Source organism: Rutidosis leptorrhynchoides, unplaced genomic scaffold (assembly GCF_046630445.1).
Source record: "Rutidosis leptorrhynchoides isolate AG116_Rl617_1_P2 unplaced genomic scaffold, CSIRO_AGI_Rlap_v1 contig370, whole genome shotgun sequence".
NCBI lineage: Eukaryota > Viridiplantae > Streptophyta > Magnoliopsida > Asterales > Asteraceae > Rutidosis > Rutidosis leptorrhynchoides.
The window spans coordinates 22,538-40,261 of NW_027266608.1; the positions used below are offsets into that span (position 1 = coordinate 22,538).

Consider the following 17,724-nt stretch of genomic DNA (forward strand, 5'->3'; position numbering starts at 1 on the left):
CTGGCCTTCAATAGTTTGTTGGTCTGAGCATCTCTACCAGGCCTAGTCGAAACACAATAATTTGTTGCATCATTTTCCCAAAAAAATTGACCACATTTAATTTAATATACGATCAATTAAATATTTGCAAGCAAATAAGATACAAAGATGATGAATTTTTCCTTTGTTTGTTTGTTTCTTTCATACATTACATTCCATTCCACTGGATTCACTCATCCATGGTTGAATATGACTGTCTCTGTGTGGGACTGACACTTCCAGCTCTACTAACTTTGAGAGCAGCCAAAGCCTTTTCTATCTCCATAGTCATGGCACTGTCCACGCTACCTGAGGAAAGTTTCTTGTGCGATTTCTGAAGATGCAGTTTTAAGGAGCTGCTGCTCAGCCCAGCATTCTTCCCACAAATCGGACACACTTTGATTGAGGGCCTCCGTTGTTGCCACTCCATTGACACCTTCCCGTGAAGCTTCCTATCCAGATCCAACAATATCCTAGCAAATCCATCATTCGGTTGTGCTCGTCTGTGAACACGCCTTAATGCGTTCCAAGCTTCTAATAGCGTGTACTTTCTGTATCCATCCACAAGACATAAATTTATATTGACACGACAAACTTATAAAATGTTCACAAAACAGAAGAATTGTCAATGTAATTTTACTTACTTTCTCAGCATCAAGTAAGCAAGCACTAATGTTGCACTTCTACTTTTCCCTTCAAAGCAATGAACGAGGACTTTCCCGCCTATCTGTTCAACATGATCTATGAAATCACAAGCTTCTTCAAAGATGCTGCTGATGTTTGAATCTTCATTGTCACATACCTATACAAAGTTTGGTCCAAGTTAGATATACACAAAACATCCATTTACTAGACTTGATTACTAGAATACTGTTTTTGAGTTAAACAGGCTCGAAGGAACATAAATAGACGACTGCTTGGTTACAGAGACTTACTGAAAAGTTTTTGTACTCGAACGAATCAGGGTACTGAGACTCTGATTGCCCAATTTCATTGGAGCACAAGCATAAAATATGAGTGATTCCAAAATGCTGCAGGGTGTAGGTAGACCTTGCAGCCAGTGCCCCACCAATGAAAAGGCTACTTGAGATCGGAGATGGCCTTTCCGTGTTACCAGCTTCTGATATTAATGTTATTCTCTCAAGAATGTGCTCTAACCTCACCTGTAAGTTGCAAAGAAAGAGATAATAAAAGCTATTACTTTATGCACCTTAATACACGATGTTTTATACTTTCGTATATACACTACACAGGGAGTTGTTAGACAAGGTGAAATGACGGAAAGGGTAGTCAGTTGCTCCTATCATTTAGGTATAATATTGCATACTTCCTTGGTTCTATAAACTAAAATTTGCACCAAAAATATTTAATGAATTTTGGAGTTTAAATAACACAGAATTTTCCTTTTCTTCTTTGAGAAAATTTAGTTGAACCTCACCTTCAGTTCATAGGCATCAACAACACAGTGATTATCACTGCCCTCAAAAAACCCGGTATTAAAATTATTCTCCTGGCAGAGCTTTACAGCCTCATTTTTTAACGTCTCAGTCCATTGCTCCAATTCTTTACTTGATTCAGCATCAACCTGAGAATCACAGAAGAAAAACTTTTAGTGCATTGATTTCCTGATGATAAACAATAATGACAAGAATGCCCATAGCATAACTGACCCTAGCAAATTTATTAAAGTCACGGAGCTTTGCAGTCAAACGCAAGCTGCGAGGTGGTTCTCCACTAGTTTTAGAGTACTTTCCATGCCATGACTCTCGTGACATTGGAGAACTGGAATCACAACCCTCCTTACTTGCAGAAGATGATGACTTTGGCGCTGTTCTCTGCAACTCCGAGTCACTATAATCAGCATTTTGATCATTTGGCACCCGTTCCTTGTTACATGAGGAGGGGGATTCAAGACCTGAGAATTCATCCCTGTCAAAATCTCCTGAACTTGTTTTATTAATAATATTCATAAAAGCTCGCAACAAGCAATCTAGTTTTTGATGAAGGGCGAGTAGGAAGATGTGAAATCCCTGAAGATCCCTAAGAGCGGAACGGAATCCAAAACGAAATTCATGTATAACAGAAGGAAATTCTGGTGTGTCAGAGGCATCAGAATCTCTTGACGATGGGGATCCTAACTTTCCTCCCGTTATTTCGTGCAACAAATTAGAGGAATACTCCGAACTGTTGATCAGTAATTCAACCAATCTCGGATAGTTCTCGTGGTCATTTGCACGTTTTCCAGCTGGAGGCCGGCGAGGGACTCCAGAATCAATAGCAATGATGTGAAAATCATAAGGGGCTAATAAGTTGTCTGATGCTTGACTTGTCGTGGGAATATCAACAGATTTTGGTGATTCCGAAATTTCGGAAAGATCAGAACCCTGAGGTGTTAGTACAGAGTTTTGAGGACTCGATCTGCTATCTACAGAAGTAGCCCTTCGTTCTTTATGCAGAGCTTTAATAACCCGTGGTCGATATCTCTTGATCGCAGAATCATACACTTCCGCCAATGCATCAATATTTGCAGGGGATGTTTTTTCAGCCAACAACAAATTTGCAGGATTTCCACGCCATCTGAGCTGTCGACATGGGAGACGGTCTTCATTTCTTATGACAAGGTCTAATAGTAAGATTCTGCCAAGAGCTGCAGCAGTTTTCTCTGAAGTTTCCCGTGACTCAAATGCACTTGAGCTTTCCAATAAAGGAGATCCGTGAACATAACTGCAGATATGATGAGAGTTTAGGAAGCCACAAACTCTTTTAAAATGTAGAATACACAAGTTTGCATAGCCTTATTCATTAGCAACGAATTTTATTTGATCCTTTCACTCCAAAAATTTTATTGAAGGTAAAATTTAAGGTAATTGTTTTGATAATATATTATGTAAACAAGAGACAGCAAGAGTGACACACGGCAAGCAAACTCCTTTATCCAAAATTTATGGCAACTAATTAAATATAATGAAAAAAAAAACAGAGTTCCATTTCACCTCATCAAAAAAAGGCACCGGCTAAGCTCGAGAGCTTCCAGAAGTTCTGAAGATGTCATTTCAGCAACTTCATCTCCTTCTGACCTTGCCGAAACTTTTGCTTTCTCGACAGCTTCCTTGATCTGAAGCCACTCAGGGCTAGTGTTATGGATGACTCTGCGCTGCAAGAGGGAAAAATATAAGGGAGTGTAATTATGGGAAGAAAGAATTAAAAAAAAAAAAAAAAACTTTCTTTGAGAGTTAAATAGTATTCAGCTCGTGACTATCTTTTATTTGATTTTCAGGTTGTAACTTAAGAATTTAAGAAATCAGGTAAGTGGAGAAGTATTGAAGGAGAACCTGAGGAGTTTCGATCCCCAGCCACTTGGCAAATTCATAGCCAAGACGTTCTGATTGAGTGGCCATCCTTGAAGAAGAAAACTTTATAACAGCTGCTGCCTCTTTAGGAGAAGAGTCATCAAATCCAGGTTGGTTGAATAAAGCAAAGAAGACGACACCCCCGGAATTTACAGTAACCTATATGCACACAGCTGAAGGAAGTTTGAGCCAGCAGATGGAAACATAAATAACAAGAAGAGTAGCACCACAGCAATCACATTGTACTGAGAAAATAAATATCAAAGTTTTCAGTTATGGTGATTTACATTTTCTCGTTAACATGAAAGCCCAAGCTCGCAAACTATCTGTTGTACTCCCTTTGAAACTATCGAAATGTGATTACCAGCTGTTGTACTCCCTTTTCCTTTATCAAGAATTAAAATAAAAAGAAACTGCCAATTCTAGGGATAGGTGTCATTTCAAAAAACTATCCAATGATGAGATCAACCATTTTTTCTGAAAGAGATGTCAAACATGATTATTTCATAATCCTAACCACTAAAATTTTTATGGCATATACCTCGAGGGCTTTGTATGATTCATCCTCCGACTGTTCAGCAGTGCTACTGCTATGCTCGGTGTGGTGAAGGGACGTGAGGCAATCCCAAGAAAAGGAAGTGGACTCAACATCCAACATTGCTGCTTTGCCTAGCCTCTCCCACAAACTGACATCCGGAGCTTGGTCAGGAGTCATGTCACTTTTAGAATCAACAACAGAATCCCCTGCTGTGCCACTGATTCACAATTATACACTATTCAATTACTAATAAATACTACAAAACGAGACAGCAGCTAGAAAAAAAAAATTGAGATAAGAATCATACTGATCATTAAAAAAATATCACCAGATACACAAAAAGGTGACTAATCTTTATTTTGCCTCAAACCAGTTACTAAAATCATTAATTATGTGAAAATTCATAATAATTATGTAAAGTGTACAAGGTTTTCACATAGCCATGAAAATAACAAACTGATTATATATAAGACTCGCCTAGATGAGAATGGCATGGCGTTGTGGAGGCTATGAGGGCGGTGGAATCCAGAAGAGCGGTGTTTGCCGCTGCGTTTACGCACCAATTCGAGCCATTGAGTGAATCGATAAGCAGGACCAGCCGTGATGTCTCCCAACATATACAATACCTGAGCATTGGTCAATATAGTAAATAAATATGTATTCTATTCTATTATATACATCAATTGAATGGAGTTGGAATTAAATGAAAAACACGTACACGGGAAGTGACAGTTAAAGGCAAAGGGGTTTCAGGTTCGTAGTATGATCCGACAGTGTTGTTGTCGATCTCCTTCTCTTCCACTTTGTCCTGCAATTACAAAGATGAAATGCTATCAATCAATGGATCGTGGCGACTTAAATAGAAAGAAAAATGCAATTTTGAGGAAAAAAAAAAAAGAAAGGAAGGGGACCTGGAGATTGTTGTTGATTGTAGAATCTGGGTCTTGTTTTTCATCAACTGCCAACATTTTTTTGAGAGAGAGAGAAAGAGAGGAAGCACTTTGTTTCTGTTTTTGTTTTTGTTTCGAAATGTTTCTGTTGTACTACTATAAAATAGTACTATTTTTTTATAACCAAAAAGAATTAAAATTAAAATTGTTTTTAGGAAAGAAAAGAAATCTGAATCCTTCAACTCCCTTCCGTTGGGGTTGATTATTATTATTATTATTTTTTTTTGAAGTTAGGGGTTGATTATTTTAATAGCTCGACTTGCGTGGATCTCGACGCTATGCCCGATTTCAAATGATTCATCCTCTATACCATGCAATTATTAAAAAAAATATGATTATATTATTTGTAATAATTATTAATTTCTTTGTTTAAAAAATAATTATTAATTTTTCATATTTAAAGATGTATTTCATGTATATTTTTTAATAATATATTTAATACTAATAATTTTAATGTAATAGTATAAATTATAATATATATTATATTAAAATTTTATTTTATAGTTTAAGAAAGATGGTTTAGTTTAAAAAATATATTAAAAATCATAAATCACACACATCCTCCATTATAAAAATTAATAATATATTAGCAGAAGTTAGTTGAATGACTATTTTGAGAATATTTTACAATGGTAATAATGTTTTGAATGATGAGGTATAAAAGTCAATTAAACAAGTAAAATTTAGAAAATGTCTTGAAATTAGTAAATTCTCCCAAGGAATTTTTTTTTTTTTTTTTTCTTTTGACGAGACTTCAACGAAAGTATATACAGTATATGGACTTCAATTTCAAGATAAGCTTCCCTTTTTTGTTTTCTTTTAATATGCACTTTTAACAAAATGGAAAATCTGCAGAAGAAATGCTACAGTTGAATATAGATAATTTATAGTAATGTATTCATAGTATTGCTCATGAAAATGATAATATAATCTATTTGTTTCACATGAGAAGGAAACAACAATCCATCAAAACTATAATTGTATATAGAAACTTGAAATATTAGGTATGAGGTAAACTCTAAAATAGAAAAACCATCGAGTTGTTGAAGTTGCCAAACGACTCCCGTCCCCACCAATGAAATAATAACCTCAAATAAGATATACTATGCAGAATTTTGTGTTTAACCCCTTTTGCAGTCAGTATCCAAGGATGACGATGGACCAGCAAGCGCCAACCAAGTTCCCTCAGAACACTTCCTTTCCTGCTTCGAGTTGCTTTTTGCCATTTCCTCTCGTTCCAGTTTTGCTTCTTTCTTTGTTCCCTGCATCGGCCACATATGGAAAATGGTCACATTAATTTCATCCATGATAATAAAATCATCTACTATATATTTGAGACCGAGAGAGATTACAAGCACATACACAAGATGAGGTGGCGGAGGCGGTGGCAGTGGTTATGAGATTGCTGTGAAGTCTTCTCTGGTAGGTAAGGGGTGAGGCTGAGATCAGACTCTGTGACTGAGGCCGTCCATCGTCATTTTGATTGGTGTGAGGAGCTTCGTTCAGATTGATGATGGTGGAGGACGAAGAGACCGAGGGAGGAGTTGGAACCATCTGAGGGGAAACAATAGTCATGTTTGGCCACAAGAAGCTTCCTTGTGGCTTGCAAATCCTAAAACCACTCTTCAGCCTTTGGATTCTTTCTGCCTTCTCCTCCGATTTTGATCTATCAACCCCTTCTTCTTCTTCTTCTTCTTCTTCTTCTTCTTCAGCTCCCTCGCCAATTGCTTCTTTCTTCTTTTCGATAGCGTCTCTTTCAGTTCCTGCGAGAGGTGTTTCTGGTTCCAATATTAATAATTCCGAGTTTTGGTTGTTTCCTCTGGCAATTGTTCTAAGCTTCCTTGTACCTTCCTGCATTTTCCACCATTACCACCATAAATACATGGATCGCCCACAAACCAATCACATGCAAAAACAATTTGTATGAATGAATTAATCATCAGGACAGGTATAACAAAACAAGCTATGATAACTTGAAAACTTAGAATAATAGATCTGATGGCAACCTAGACTAAAAGTTTGCTGTCATTAACTATATTAATACTCAATTATGCATAATTAATGGGAACAGCATCAGGATAATGATGTGCTACCTCCATTTCGACCACAGACACAGAGATTTCCAGCAATTGCTCTTCAATTTTGGATTTCTTAGTCATCAAGTCTATATACATTTCCTGTCAAATCAAACAAATCGACTCGTTAAGATAATATTCTGGGGATGTCTGAGAATGTAAGACTCCATTGATTCCTAGCATGTACCTTCAGCGAGGGCAAGAAACCAGCAAGTTCTCGGCTCTGATTAATGGTGACACAAGAGCTGGGGGTAGCAACAACAACTAGCTTATCTTCCTTGTTCTTGTTCGAAACTAGATCTTGCAAATCCCTACAATAGCATTTCGTCAATACGCATGCTAAGTATCTATCACTAATGAAATAATAATGATAACTAAAGAGAGAAAGAGAGAAAAACAGGAGATAAGTATTATTCTACCTTTTAATTTTGGAAACCTCCAGTTTGAGGTCTTTGATATCTCTTGCACAAATAGGATCCTGAGAGGGACTATCACCAGGCTTCCACCCGAGTGGTGGAGTCCAATAAGGATCATTAACACCTGCCTCTTTCCTAATCTCTACTAAATTAGCATTCTCTAACCAATACTCCATTGCTCCTTCTGAATTGTGCCTCCTCATAAACCTTTCTTCCCCACCAGGTGCCACTTTCCCTGCCATGTGCTTCAGCAAATGATCTAATAGTCCTGTGTCTCCAATCAGCCTCCTTGCTTCCAATCTCAGAGTCGACCTCAGTATCGGCTTCCCAAATACTGCTCCTTTCTGCTTCAATATCTTCAACATGCTCTCTTCCGCCAATTTATACCTTCATTCATCAAATCAAACAATGATTGTCAGTTGAATGCCATCAATTTAAAAGTTGGTAAATGTTTCACCGTGAATCCAGGAGTACAGAACAAACATGCATTAATAACCATCAGAGAATTGAATGAATTCAATACACCTTCCAATTTTATCTATCAGACTTTTTAGATCATTTATTGAATAAGTAATAAGTTTACCTGGCTGTAGACCATCTGTCAATGGAGGTTTTGGTTGGTTTCTTCTTTTTCTGATTGTAAACAACAATAGCTTTTTGGTTATGGTCATCACGTTTAGTCCTTTTAGGTCTTGGATTTGTTCTAATGGGTCTCTTTGGGATCTTCCTCTTCAAATTCGTCATCTTCTTCTTATCGTTAATAACTACCCTTAACTTATCTTCCTCCTCTTCTTCTTCCTCTTCATCATCTGATTTTTCTTCAAATTCTTCAGATTCGTTTCCGTCTTCATCTTTATCTTCTTCATCGGAATCAATGATTGGTAATTTACCTTTCAGCTGTCGTGCTTCTTCAACTTTAACATTATACAAAACCTCATCCTCCTCCTCATCTGGTTCGATACTACCCATTACTGCATCCCTACTAGAACCCAGATACCTTACTTTCCTCCTTTCTCCCCATTTCATCATCCTCTTATTACTTTCAAGCTCCAACAAGCACACGCCCTTTTTACTATTATGAGTACCCATCATCATCACAGGCCTGGGAACTCTGAATCTCGTCATTTCATCAGAAACCCAGAAACGCCATTGACTCTTCCTGACGGCAAACTCATTCGATAAGATCCTTCTATAGAGAGCTTCACCGGCAAGCTCAGGTTCCATCGTAAACTTTTCGTCGAGAGCAGGGAGCTTCTTTCCGCCGTTTTGGTCTTGTTGTTCATTAAAGTAAGCACGAACAGAGTTGATGCTTGGGTACCTGAGCGATACATAAGCTCTGGTCTTCTCCGTGACCTGCAAGCAAATTTTTTTGAAAGAGGAATTTAATCAAACAGTTGGCAAACTAAAAACTTAAAAAAGCAGAAGAATGAAGAAAATGGCGATAGTAACGAACCATGACAACACGGATGAAGTTGAGATGATGAGGGGTTTTGAAGGAGAGCTTTGAGTGGTCGATTTCATAGTAAGAATAAACTTTGATGTGAGCTGCTGCATCCATACACATCCATGAAGATGAAGACGACATTTTCATTCGCTCAATGAAAATCAAAGGGAGAGAGTGAATGAGCTTCCATTTTAAGAAAAAGAGAGAGTGGTAGGCCAGTGGGTTATAAATGTAAATAAGTCTAAGACTGAGGGCACTTAATAGAAATTAAATTAATGGAGATATGCTTTTCTTCTGGTTTGTTTCCCAACGGCGAACAGACTAGAGCGTTGCTTCTTCACGGGCATACACATACTTGAATATATGACCATTATTTGGGTATAAAGTAAATATTTTCCATTTCATTTCTCTTTGATAACATAATACATTTTCTTTTTCTTTTATAAATGATGGGTTGAAAAATTTATAAGAGACAACCTGGCGAATTATATAGTGTCACGATAATTTATAGATATCAAAATAATATTATCTTCATTTCAAAATAGATATAAATTTTTTAATACAAATTATATTAAAAAATTTATATTTATTTTGAGACGAAAATAGTATATATTAAACATCAATATTTTGGGAGCCTTTTAACAATTATTTAATAAATATAGGGAGGAGTTCCGTCTCTGTTTGTGGGGTTTGTCACACACCACACGTTCACATACCATACCATACATGGGAATTGAAATATTTGTTCGTTCGTTCCCATTTCGCGCTTCCTTTGTTGTAATCATTGCGAATAAATAATAAATAATTGATGTTTCGCTTTTCCCAACAATTATCAGACGATGATGATTACTCACGCGCCTCTCCTCATGTTTGCACTGCACATGGCTCTCCTCTACTTATTGCTCACGTAACGTAACATTTTTCAATCCAAATGCTAAAAAAAAGAAAATCAAAATGCTCTTTAGACATCAGGATTTATTTTTTGTTTCACCGCTGGTTATCAGTCTTCGAATATTTCGGAATTTGGTTTCAACGCACAACTCTTTCGTTTATTGGTGAAGATTAAATATTTATATGATGATTTTAAATTTAATATGAAGGAGAAATTATGTTGACAAGTTGAGGTTTTATGATCAAAAATTTTTTATTTATATAAAATGTTCAAATTTGTATAAGTATTCATACGTGCTCATCACACCACATAGATTGACCGGTTGTGTTTTGGATTTCGGCCAAATTCGACTTGACTTGGGCTTTGACCCTCGTGGATTTGGCTTGTGTTTTGCAATTTTGGACATGTTTGGGCTTCGGCCAATTTTGCCTCAACTTGAATTTCGGCCGGCTTGTCGAAACATGCTTGCAAATTCAGGTTTCCTTCAATCGTATATGCTTGCGTTCAAACTATTTATGCTTGAATTTAAATTGTATAAATTAATTATATATATTGTGTTACGTAGCTTGTGTTGCCTTATAACGAACTGCTGTTGTCTGTTGAAATTAATTTTTGACATTTTTAAACATAAATATGTTAATGATCTCATACGAACATTTCATTATGCATATAGTATATCATATAAATATCTTTGTTTCTTACACAAGATTTCACACACACACATACTGCATATCATTGGAGCAAGTACTGACCTTGGTGTAACACTCGAATAATTCTAAATTACGTAATTTCGACCACAAGGCTAGCTTGTGGCATTTATTTTATAAAGACTCGACTGATGATTTAAGTAAAACATTTTATTTGGGAGAAAATATATATATATATATATATCCAAACTTTATTTAACGATTGATGACCATTCTATTTAGCCTTGCGACATGTAACGATCCCAAACGTAACAACATCCTTCTTTAATCCTTCATCCATCCACTTCATTCCCCTTACTCCAAGAAAAAGGGTCATGCCACCTGTTCAGGAAACAAAAAATCTATATGTCAACATGGTATTAAATCCCTATACCATGCAAGTATATTACTTTATGTACAAATTAGAAAAAAATTCCATGGATGAGTGATCAATTGGCTTACAACTGAGGATCATTAATTTAAAGCCATTCCATGAGAATACTGCTGATCGTATTGCTTGGGGCCAAAATGGGAGAACGTACCGCGCCCAATTGTCTGACTTAATATCCTGAAGAAATATATATTGCATACCAAAATTTTAGAAATTTTAATATAATTAAGAAGAATTTTGATTATATAATTTTAGTTAGTTAATTACATAGACATTATGAGGCTTGACTAGTTTAGCCCAATCAGAAACCGAACACCACTCTGCAAGGTAGTAAACTTTTTTGATCTTGTCAAGATGCTCCTTCTCCCATGGCCTCAAGGACTTTTCACTAGGAGCAAGATCCCTACAGCACCAAGCTGCGATGATTATCGGAGCTCCTGGCTTTGCAACTCGAACCAATTCGCTTACAAACTGCATGCCGGCCAATATAGAACATAATCAATACTAATCTAATAAGGTATGATCTCCGTTCCTAATTAAGTGTGAATTTTTTCTATATAATTTACAGAGGACAGAGGGAGTATATAATTGCTGGTAACCGATCGATTATCAAAAGTCATAATAGAAGGAATAAACATAAATGATTTTTTATTAGCCACGGCAGAAGTCGGGGATGCATAATTATTCCTGAATTATTTAATATAATATAATTTCATTATTAAATAAATAATTCTTGTCATTTCTAATAGCAACATCTTGATTAAGTTGTGTGATGTTTGACATAATTAACATTATGAAATATGTATTTCAATGTGAGAAACTTTGTATTTTATATTACTAAAATAATTTGTATTCAAGTTATATATACTAAAATATTTTACTCTTAAATTCAAAACTCAAAGTCTCAAACCATACAGGTGAATTTTAAAATAAGCTTTAATTATTTAACATCACTTATCTAAAAAAAAAAAAAAAAACATATATTTTTTTTCTTGAGGTAATTAAAAAAAAACACACACACATCACTTGTTTTTTTTTTTTATATATAAAGGGACAAACCGACAAAGCGAAATCAGAAGAGATTTCGCAATAGAGTTACAAGAAAGCAAAACATAATACAGAGTTACAACAATCGGGAAAAACAGAACAAGCACATAATTAAAGCCTTTATCATCTCAATTCAAATTCTTAATATAATTATCACAACTACTTTGAAAAAAAAAATATACTTATCACAATTAAATTCAAAAAACAAAATTTTTGAAGGTTATCACAATTTTTTTCCATCATAATTAAAGCTGGAAGCTAGCATGCATGCAATGGTGCAAATAACTAAAAGTAAATATTAGATTTATAAGGAATTAACGGAAGTCGACCTTTTCTCTTTCTGGCATGTGTTCTCCAACATCTATGGACCAAACTAGATCAAAATGGTCATCAGGAAAAGGCATATTCAAAGCATTAGCAACTTGGAAGGAAACATTGTCGGATAATCCTTGAGCAGCAGCTAAATCAGTGGCCCTCTGAACTTGATAAGGACTTAGGGTTATTCCAACGCATTTCGAACCATATTTTTTAGCGAGGTACCGGGAACTACCCCCTATTCCACACCCAACATCAACTACATTCTTTGGGAACTTTGTTGGATCAGCTGCATGCAAATTAAGCCAATTCACATACATATTTAGAAAAAAAAATAAAAAAATCAATTACTTTGACATGATTCAACATTATACATATATGTCGACGTAGAAATTTACCTGAAAGACCAGCAAATTTGAGGCACTCATCAATCATCCGGTTCTGGGCTTCCCTGACATTATCCGTGGGAGCGTCGGGGTCGTAGTAGCCTTGGTGAATGTGTTCGCCCAAAATGTCTTCCCAGAAACCGGAAGCCACATCGTACATCTTTCCTATATCATCTTGGAGAGTCACAACCTCCGCTGAAAGTTTAACCTCCGAAACTGATGAGATACTCATATTTATGATCAATATTAATATATGCTTATGTATATAGTACTCAGTGTTTAGCCAATTTACTTGTGACTGCTAGAGAGTATTCTCTTGCATATTTATACTGAGCGGGTGGTATGTTTAGTAATTTAGTAAAATCATTTTAAATTGTTGTATCTACTCCCCCTACGCATGCAGCCCAATTATCTATTACTAAGAAATATAGTCAAAATTATTACATATAAAAACTATTAGTTGACTAGGTAAGAGATCAGCGGTGGGGAGAAAGGGAAGAAAAACTCACTTGGCAGACGAGGTAGTGTGATGCATGGAGAAAGGGACGAGTGATCTTCTGATTGGACAACGAATGTAGAATTTTGCGACTCTGTTAATTCTCACAACTGCTAATTTAATTACATAGAAAATTAAATCAAAGAATGTATTTTCTTATTTCTCACTAGAATTTTATCCTCTTCTCTCTTTTGCATGTTTGTTTTGTTTTGTTTTGAGGTTTGAGTTTTTCTTTGAATATGTCAATTTTCTCTTTTCGGTTGATTTTGCCTGTATATTATGAAGTTTTATTTTCAGTGGTAATAGAATTCCATTTCATTTTTCTAGGTTGACTACTTTTTGTGCAGCTTCGGGCTATATCGATTAAGTTTCATGGTCAGAGGATGTTATTATTAACCAATTTTATTGCTGAATAGATCGACGTTTGTTTATTTATGCATGATTAGGCATGCACGTGAATAGCTAGAGAGAGATTTCTTTATAAAATTCTCTCTTCAGATAAAAGAATGAGATCGAAAGAAAATTGGTTCAAGTGGGAGTAGAAAGTAGAAAAATAATTGAATGATTTGTTACGATTGTGATATGGAACAAGTGGGTATAAACATAAAAGACGGAATACAATTTTTTATTAGTGATTTTTTTACCCGATCTTTCGTGGATCAAGCTCAAATTTGAAAGTTAACAACGTTAAATATTATAATTTCTTTATTTATTATTGTCAGTATTTCGACTTACATATTATTGCCAATTCACATATTATTGCCAATTCGGTCAAATACATGTAATAATTTTGCTGTAAGATTCGATGTAATTTAATGAATGATTGGATAAAAATTATGTTCTATAATGATTATTTATATGGTCTTTCATATCACAAGTTTAATTATCCCAATTAAATTTGAGGACCGCGTTAATTCCCAACCAATATTTTATAATTTAACCCGTAGTCATCTTTATACATTCATATATTGTTATATAATTAGTCAGGAATCCGTCCGGTGGACGGAAGGGCATTTTCCTTCAAAAACTATTTAAACGGATGTTATATATAATCATCATACCATAATTTATATTTTAGAAGTTCGATAATCATCAAAATATAAATACGAAAACGAATGTTTAAGTAAGACTATTCAGATGAACATTAAGATTAATTACAAAAAAAAATAAAAATAAAAAGTTCCTACCGAAATCTAGAACTGTTTGCCTGGTTCATCGATGCTAATTTTCTTTCTCAACTTTAACTCTAATTAATTTGGGACGGACTTTGCTTGGGTTTTCCCCCGTATCATCCTCGTCATCAGATGAAATATACATTGCTCTTTTTTTTGTTGGATTTATAAGTTGTCGGAGTCATGTCGCTATCTTCTCGATCAGTATCCTACCATACCAATTTTTAAAAATTAAGTTCATTATATATGTGTATATTTTAGGAATGAAAAAGCGCCTTATAACTAAAGATTCAATCGATAGTGTTTATACCTCCAAAATTATGGGTGATAAATAAGGGAGTCCCAACTATAATATATATGTGTAAGGTAAATGTGAAAAAATTTATTCGAGTGAAGTGTTTATCCTTGAACTGTTTAATGAGACTCTCGTCTGATATCACGCTTAACGGTATAAGTTACATCACAATCCGAGAATAGATCCTCCTCGATAATTCCAAATTTGAATAACAGCTCCTTGTCGGCAATTTCCTCAAATTCAGCTAAGAGATTTTTATTTGATTTTTTCTAATGATGATCAGAAAATAGATAAGATGGTTTACAAACACGTTTAAATAGAAATATAAACATAACCTCAATTTATTTTCAACTTTGTTTGATGGATTTATAAGGTCCGTTGCAGATTTGCCGATCAACAATTTCACCATCCGATCAAATAGCATTAATGATGTTGCTCCAGTACGATCACAGACTCTCACTTGCATCTTAAATCTGAAAGAAAAAAAAAATCATGATAAATAATTGACTTTGTGTTGGAATATACATTAGCGGATCGGAGTTGGCATTTTATTTAGAGCCCATGTAGAATGGTGTTAAAATTATATCGCTTTGCCCTTAAATTTGGTGATATGGCTCAGAGTCAGCAATATAACCAATTAATTAAAAAAAATATAAGGCTAAAAAAATAACATTACTATTAGCATAAACAGATGAATTTACGAATATGATTTTCGATATCTTACTTTGGCTCAGCGGTCACCAGGTCTTGACACTTTGGACACCACCATTTTTTCCCATTCTTTTCAACTTTTTTATTGCACATGGTACATCCTTCATAATACCAGTTCTCGATGGACTCGACTTCAATTATTCGTGTAAGCATTGTAAAAAGTCCCACCTGCAATAGAATTTTGAATATTTTACTTTTCTTGATAGGTTTGATTATAATAAATTCTCCAAATAAATAACTACTAATTAAGACTATAAAATTATTATTACCTGTGGAGATATAGAAAATTTTTTAACTGTGATTTTTTTCGTAAGGAGGAATTCATCCGACATCGAAATTGGTCCCGGTAGTTGAGTTATAATTTTTATGTAGGAGCCTATATCATTAAGTCTACAATACACCATAAAATCAGTAAATAAAATCGTAAAAAAAATATATAGTGTAAATTAAAATCAATCTATGGTATAAAATAATTACTTTTGGCTATATTCGACATCTTCAGGTAGATTCGGGTTGACGAAGATCTTTGTTCCTTGAAAATTATTACTTATTCCAGGAATTTCTGCAATTTAAAAATTATTATGCTATACATTATATTATGAGATTTAAAAAATATATATAGAAAGTTGATGAATTTACTATTAAAAGTATTCGTATATTTTGTTCGGAAAACGCTCATCAAAGAATAATTCTAAGGATTATTGTACAAGGTTTTTTGATCTATGAACACTAGTACTGGAACTGTCCCAGAATGGAGTCAAACTGATTTGATAATAGGTCCTCCCATTCAATGTTCAACGACTCTATTTCATAATTTTATAGTGTGATTAATGAGATTGAAACTTTCATACTTATTACAGTCTCCCTTATTTAAAAAAAAAGGATTATTTGAATTGAAGGCAAAGACATTTTACTCTATTTTTGTTTACCCTCGATGACAATTTGATAACAAGCTCGTCATATATGCATCAGATGATCTCTTAGACTAAATAGACTCTTAGGAATATTTCTATAGGTTATAATTAAGAACAATGCAAACCAAGATCCCATCTGAAATAGGGAAGGCAACAGGCGTCTCAACCCAACCCCACTCCGTGAAGACATCGTTGGGTTATAATCGTTGGGTCAGATTAATGTCTGTTAGAAAGTTCTAAAGAAATTTAAGTTACGTCTTATAAAATAAATTGTATCATGATAAAATAAACATATTTTAAGTAGACATGGATTAAAAATTTATGGTCGCGCTGTAAATCTTTTCAAATCTAACATAATTTAGATCAATCAAAATATATTAAAAAATACATACAATTTTGACCTTGTATTTATATAAAAATACATAATATTTTGTATATTTTCACATATATAATTTTTTTATTTTGCCCTCATATCAAACTACAACATCAAATCTATTTTTTTATTTTATCTCATATTAAAATATAACACCAAACCCATTTTTTTCATACACAACCACCAATAACCATTGACCACCACCACACCCATTTTTTTACATAAAATTTTCTATGTTAAAATTTAAAATTCTTAATTAACTACTCTCTCTGTATTTTAATAGTATACGTTTTTGTGTGTTTTGCTACTACCAAAAATACTATTTTTAAGACAAATTTTATTTCTATTTTACTGTTTTTTTTTATATTATTTAATTAAATATCTCTCTTCTTGTTGTATATGAGTGGAAAGAGAGATAAAAAGATAAATATATAACTTTCTGTATTAATATTATAAAACGTCAAGTATTTAAAAATAAAAAAAATCTCCAAAAACGTCGGAGGGAGTATATTCTAGAAGAAGTGAAAAGTTATATATAAAAAACTACACTATACCTTGTTTAACTTGTGTTTTATTTTTAATGAAACTAGAGTTGGAAATATAATTGATTTAGACCTAACAATTATTAATTTGGGTAAATTATAAAAAATGACTATCATAAAATTAATAATTAAACAATTAAAAATACATATCTGTTTAAAGTCAACTAATTCTCAGTAAAAATATACTATCTACAACTTGTATTTTTTTTTTTTTTTTGATGTTACATATATAGTAAATGTGAACAAGCTAGTTGACGAATACAAAAGAAAGCGGCATCATATTTTTTAAGCACTATTTTTTTATTTTTATGTTTGTTTCATTTCAGCCAACTTGTATTATGGATATAAAAAAATCAAATCACGTGATTTAATTCGACGCCGGGGATGTGTATATATATATATAATATACTACAATTTTAATAATCCCAATATATATAAATTACTCAATCCGTGCTGACTATCATAAAAAAAAACGAAAGAAAAATCGTCCTGACCCGCTTTAGATTGGTTTTAACCCACCCCCGATAGGGTTAGGTTGCACATTATTCTATTATTTAGTTGATGTATGTATTCCATCAAGACTGTAATTTTTATTGATGAATTTTTTGTCTGTAATTCGCTTCGATGGTATGATTATATACGATACTTTTAATAATATCTACATTTTTTATTTTGTTTGGAGGACCAAATTTTTTATCGGGATTATCAACTTA

At 33.9% G+C, this 17,724-nt stretch overlaps 4 protein-coding genes across 4 annotated transcripts; all 4 read right to left on the reverse strand.

The window, feature by feature from the left end:
* Positions 1 to 208: 208 nt before the first annotated feature.
* Positions 209 to 4,874, reverse strand: LOC139883223 (dual specificity protein phosphatase PHS1). The gene is made up of 11 exons (XM_071867434.1): positions 4,818 to 4,874; positions 4,625 to 4,714; positions 4,390 to 4,532; positions 3,910 to 4,117; positions 3,351 to 3,527; positions 3,012 to 3,172; positions 1,689 to 2,742; positions 1,457 to 1,603; positions 954 to 1,181; positions 663 to 820; positions 209 to 569 (listed from the first exon to the last, which is right to left on the reverse strand). Exons 1-11 carry the CDS (start codon positions 4,872 to 4,874, stop codon positions 209 to 211), a joined length of 2,784 nt encoding a protein of 927 aa, XP_071723535.1.
* Positions 4,875 to 5,977: 1,103 nt separating this feature from the next.
* On the reverse strand, positions 5,978 to 8,932 carry LOC139883226 (protein DYAD-like). The gene is made up of 7 exons (XM_071867436.1): positions 8,801 to 8,932; positions 7,931 to 8,700; positions 7,351 to 7,734; positions 7,119 to 7,242; positions 6,950 to 7,033; positions 6,219 to 6,707; positions 5,978 to 6,118 (listed from the first exon to the last, which is right to left on the reverse strand). The coding sequence occupies exons 1-7, from the start codon at positions 8,930 to 8,932 to the stop codon at positions 5,978 to 5,980; spliced, it is 2,124 nt and encodes a 707-aa protein (XP_071723537.1).
* A 1,672-nt stretch (positions 8,933 to 10,604) lies between these two features.
* On the reverse strand, positions 10,605 to 12,740 carry LOC139883227 (gamma-tocopherol methyltransferase, chloroplastic-like). Its single transcript, XM_071867437.1, has 5 exons — positions 12,521 to 12,740; positions 12,137 to 12,411; positions 11,028 to 11,231; positions 10,832 to 10,937; positions 10,605 to 10,711 (listed from the first exon to the last, which is right to left on the reverse strand). Exons 1-5 carry the CDS (start codon positions 12,738 to 12,740, stop codon positions 10,605 to 10,607), a joined length of 912 nt encoding a protein of 303 aa, XP_071723538.1.
* Positions 12,741 to 14,590: 1,850 nt separating this feature from the next.
* LOC139883228 (replication protein A 70 kDa DNA-binding subunit B-like) lies at positions 14,591 to 16,682 on the reverse strand. The gene is made up of 6 exons (XM_071867438.1): positions 16,661 to 16,682; positions 15,660 to 15,744; positions 15,452 to 15,572; positions 15,196 to 15,350; positions 14,824 to 14,944; positions 14,591 to 14,740 (listed from the first exon to the last, which is right to left on the reverse strand). Exons 1-6 carry the CDS (start codon positions 16,680 to 16,682, stop codon positions 14,591 to 14,593), a joined length of 654 nt encoding a protein of 217 aa, XP_071723539.1.
* Positions 16,683 to 17,724: the final 1,042 nt, after the last annotated feature.

What these genes read in the sequence shown, in the direction of transcription:
- LOC139883226 (XM_071867436.1), bottom strand. Translation starts at nt 8,932, where the DNA reads ATGTCGTCTTCATCTTCATGGATGTGTATGGATGCAGCAGCTCACATC. An exon ending in ACTTCATCCGTGTTGTCATG is followed by an intron (nt 8,701 to 8,800) that starts GTTCGTTACTAT and finishes ATTTGCTTGCAG; the next exon opens with GTCACGGAGAAGACCAGAGC. An exon ending in TGTCTGTGGTCGAAATGGAG is followed by an intron (nt 6,708 to 6,949) that starts GTAGCACATCAT and finishes TGGAAAATGCAG; the next exon opens with GAAGGTACAAGGAAGCTTAG.
- LOC139883223 (XM_071867434.1), bottom strand. Translation starts at nt 4,874, where the DNA reads ATGTTGGCAGTTGATGAAAAACAAGACCCAGATTCTACAATCAACAAC. An exon ending in CTTTAACTGTCACTTCCCGT is followed by an intron (nt 4,533 to 4,624) that starts GTACGTGTTTTT and finishes ACCAATGCTCAG; the next exon opens with GTATTGTATATGTTGGGAGA. An exon ending in TCGAGTACAAAAACTTTTCA is followed by an intron (nt 821 to 953) that starts GTAAGTCTCTGT and finishes AACTTTGTATAG; the next exon opens with GTATGTGACAATGAAGATTC.
- LOC139883228 (XM_071867438.1), bottom strand. Translation starts at nt 16,682, where the DNA reads ATGGGTGTGGTGGTGGTCAATG. An exon ending in GATGTCGAATATAGCCAAAA is followed by an intron (nt 15,573 to 15,659) that starts GTAATTATTTTA and finishes GGTGTATTGTAG; the next exon opens with ACTTAATGATATAGGCTCCT. An exon ending in TTATAAATCCATCAAACAAA is followed by an intron (nt 14,741 to 14,823) that starts GTTGAAAATAAA and finishes GATCATCATTAG; the next exon opens with AAAAAATCAAATAAAAATCT.
- LOC139883227 (XM_071867437.1), bottom strand. Translation starts at nt 12,740, where the DNA reads ATGAGTATCTCATCAGTTTCGGAGGTTAAACTTTCAGCGGAGGTTGTG. An exon ending in ACATGCCAGAAAGAGAAAAG is followed by an intron (nt 11,232 to 12,136) that starts GTCGACTTCCGT and finishes GCCGGCATGCAG; the next exon opens with TTTGTAAGCGAATTGGTTCG. An exon ending in TCAAGCCTCATAATGTCTAT is followed by an intron (nt 10,938 to 11,027) that starts GTAATTAACTAA and finishes ATATTTCTTCAG; the next exon opens with GATATTAAGTCAGACAATTG.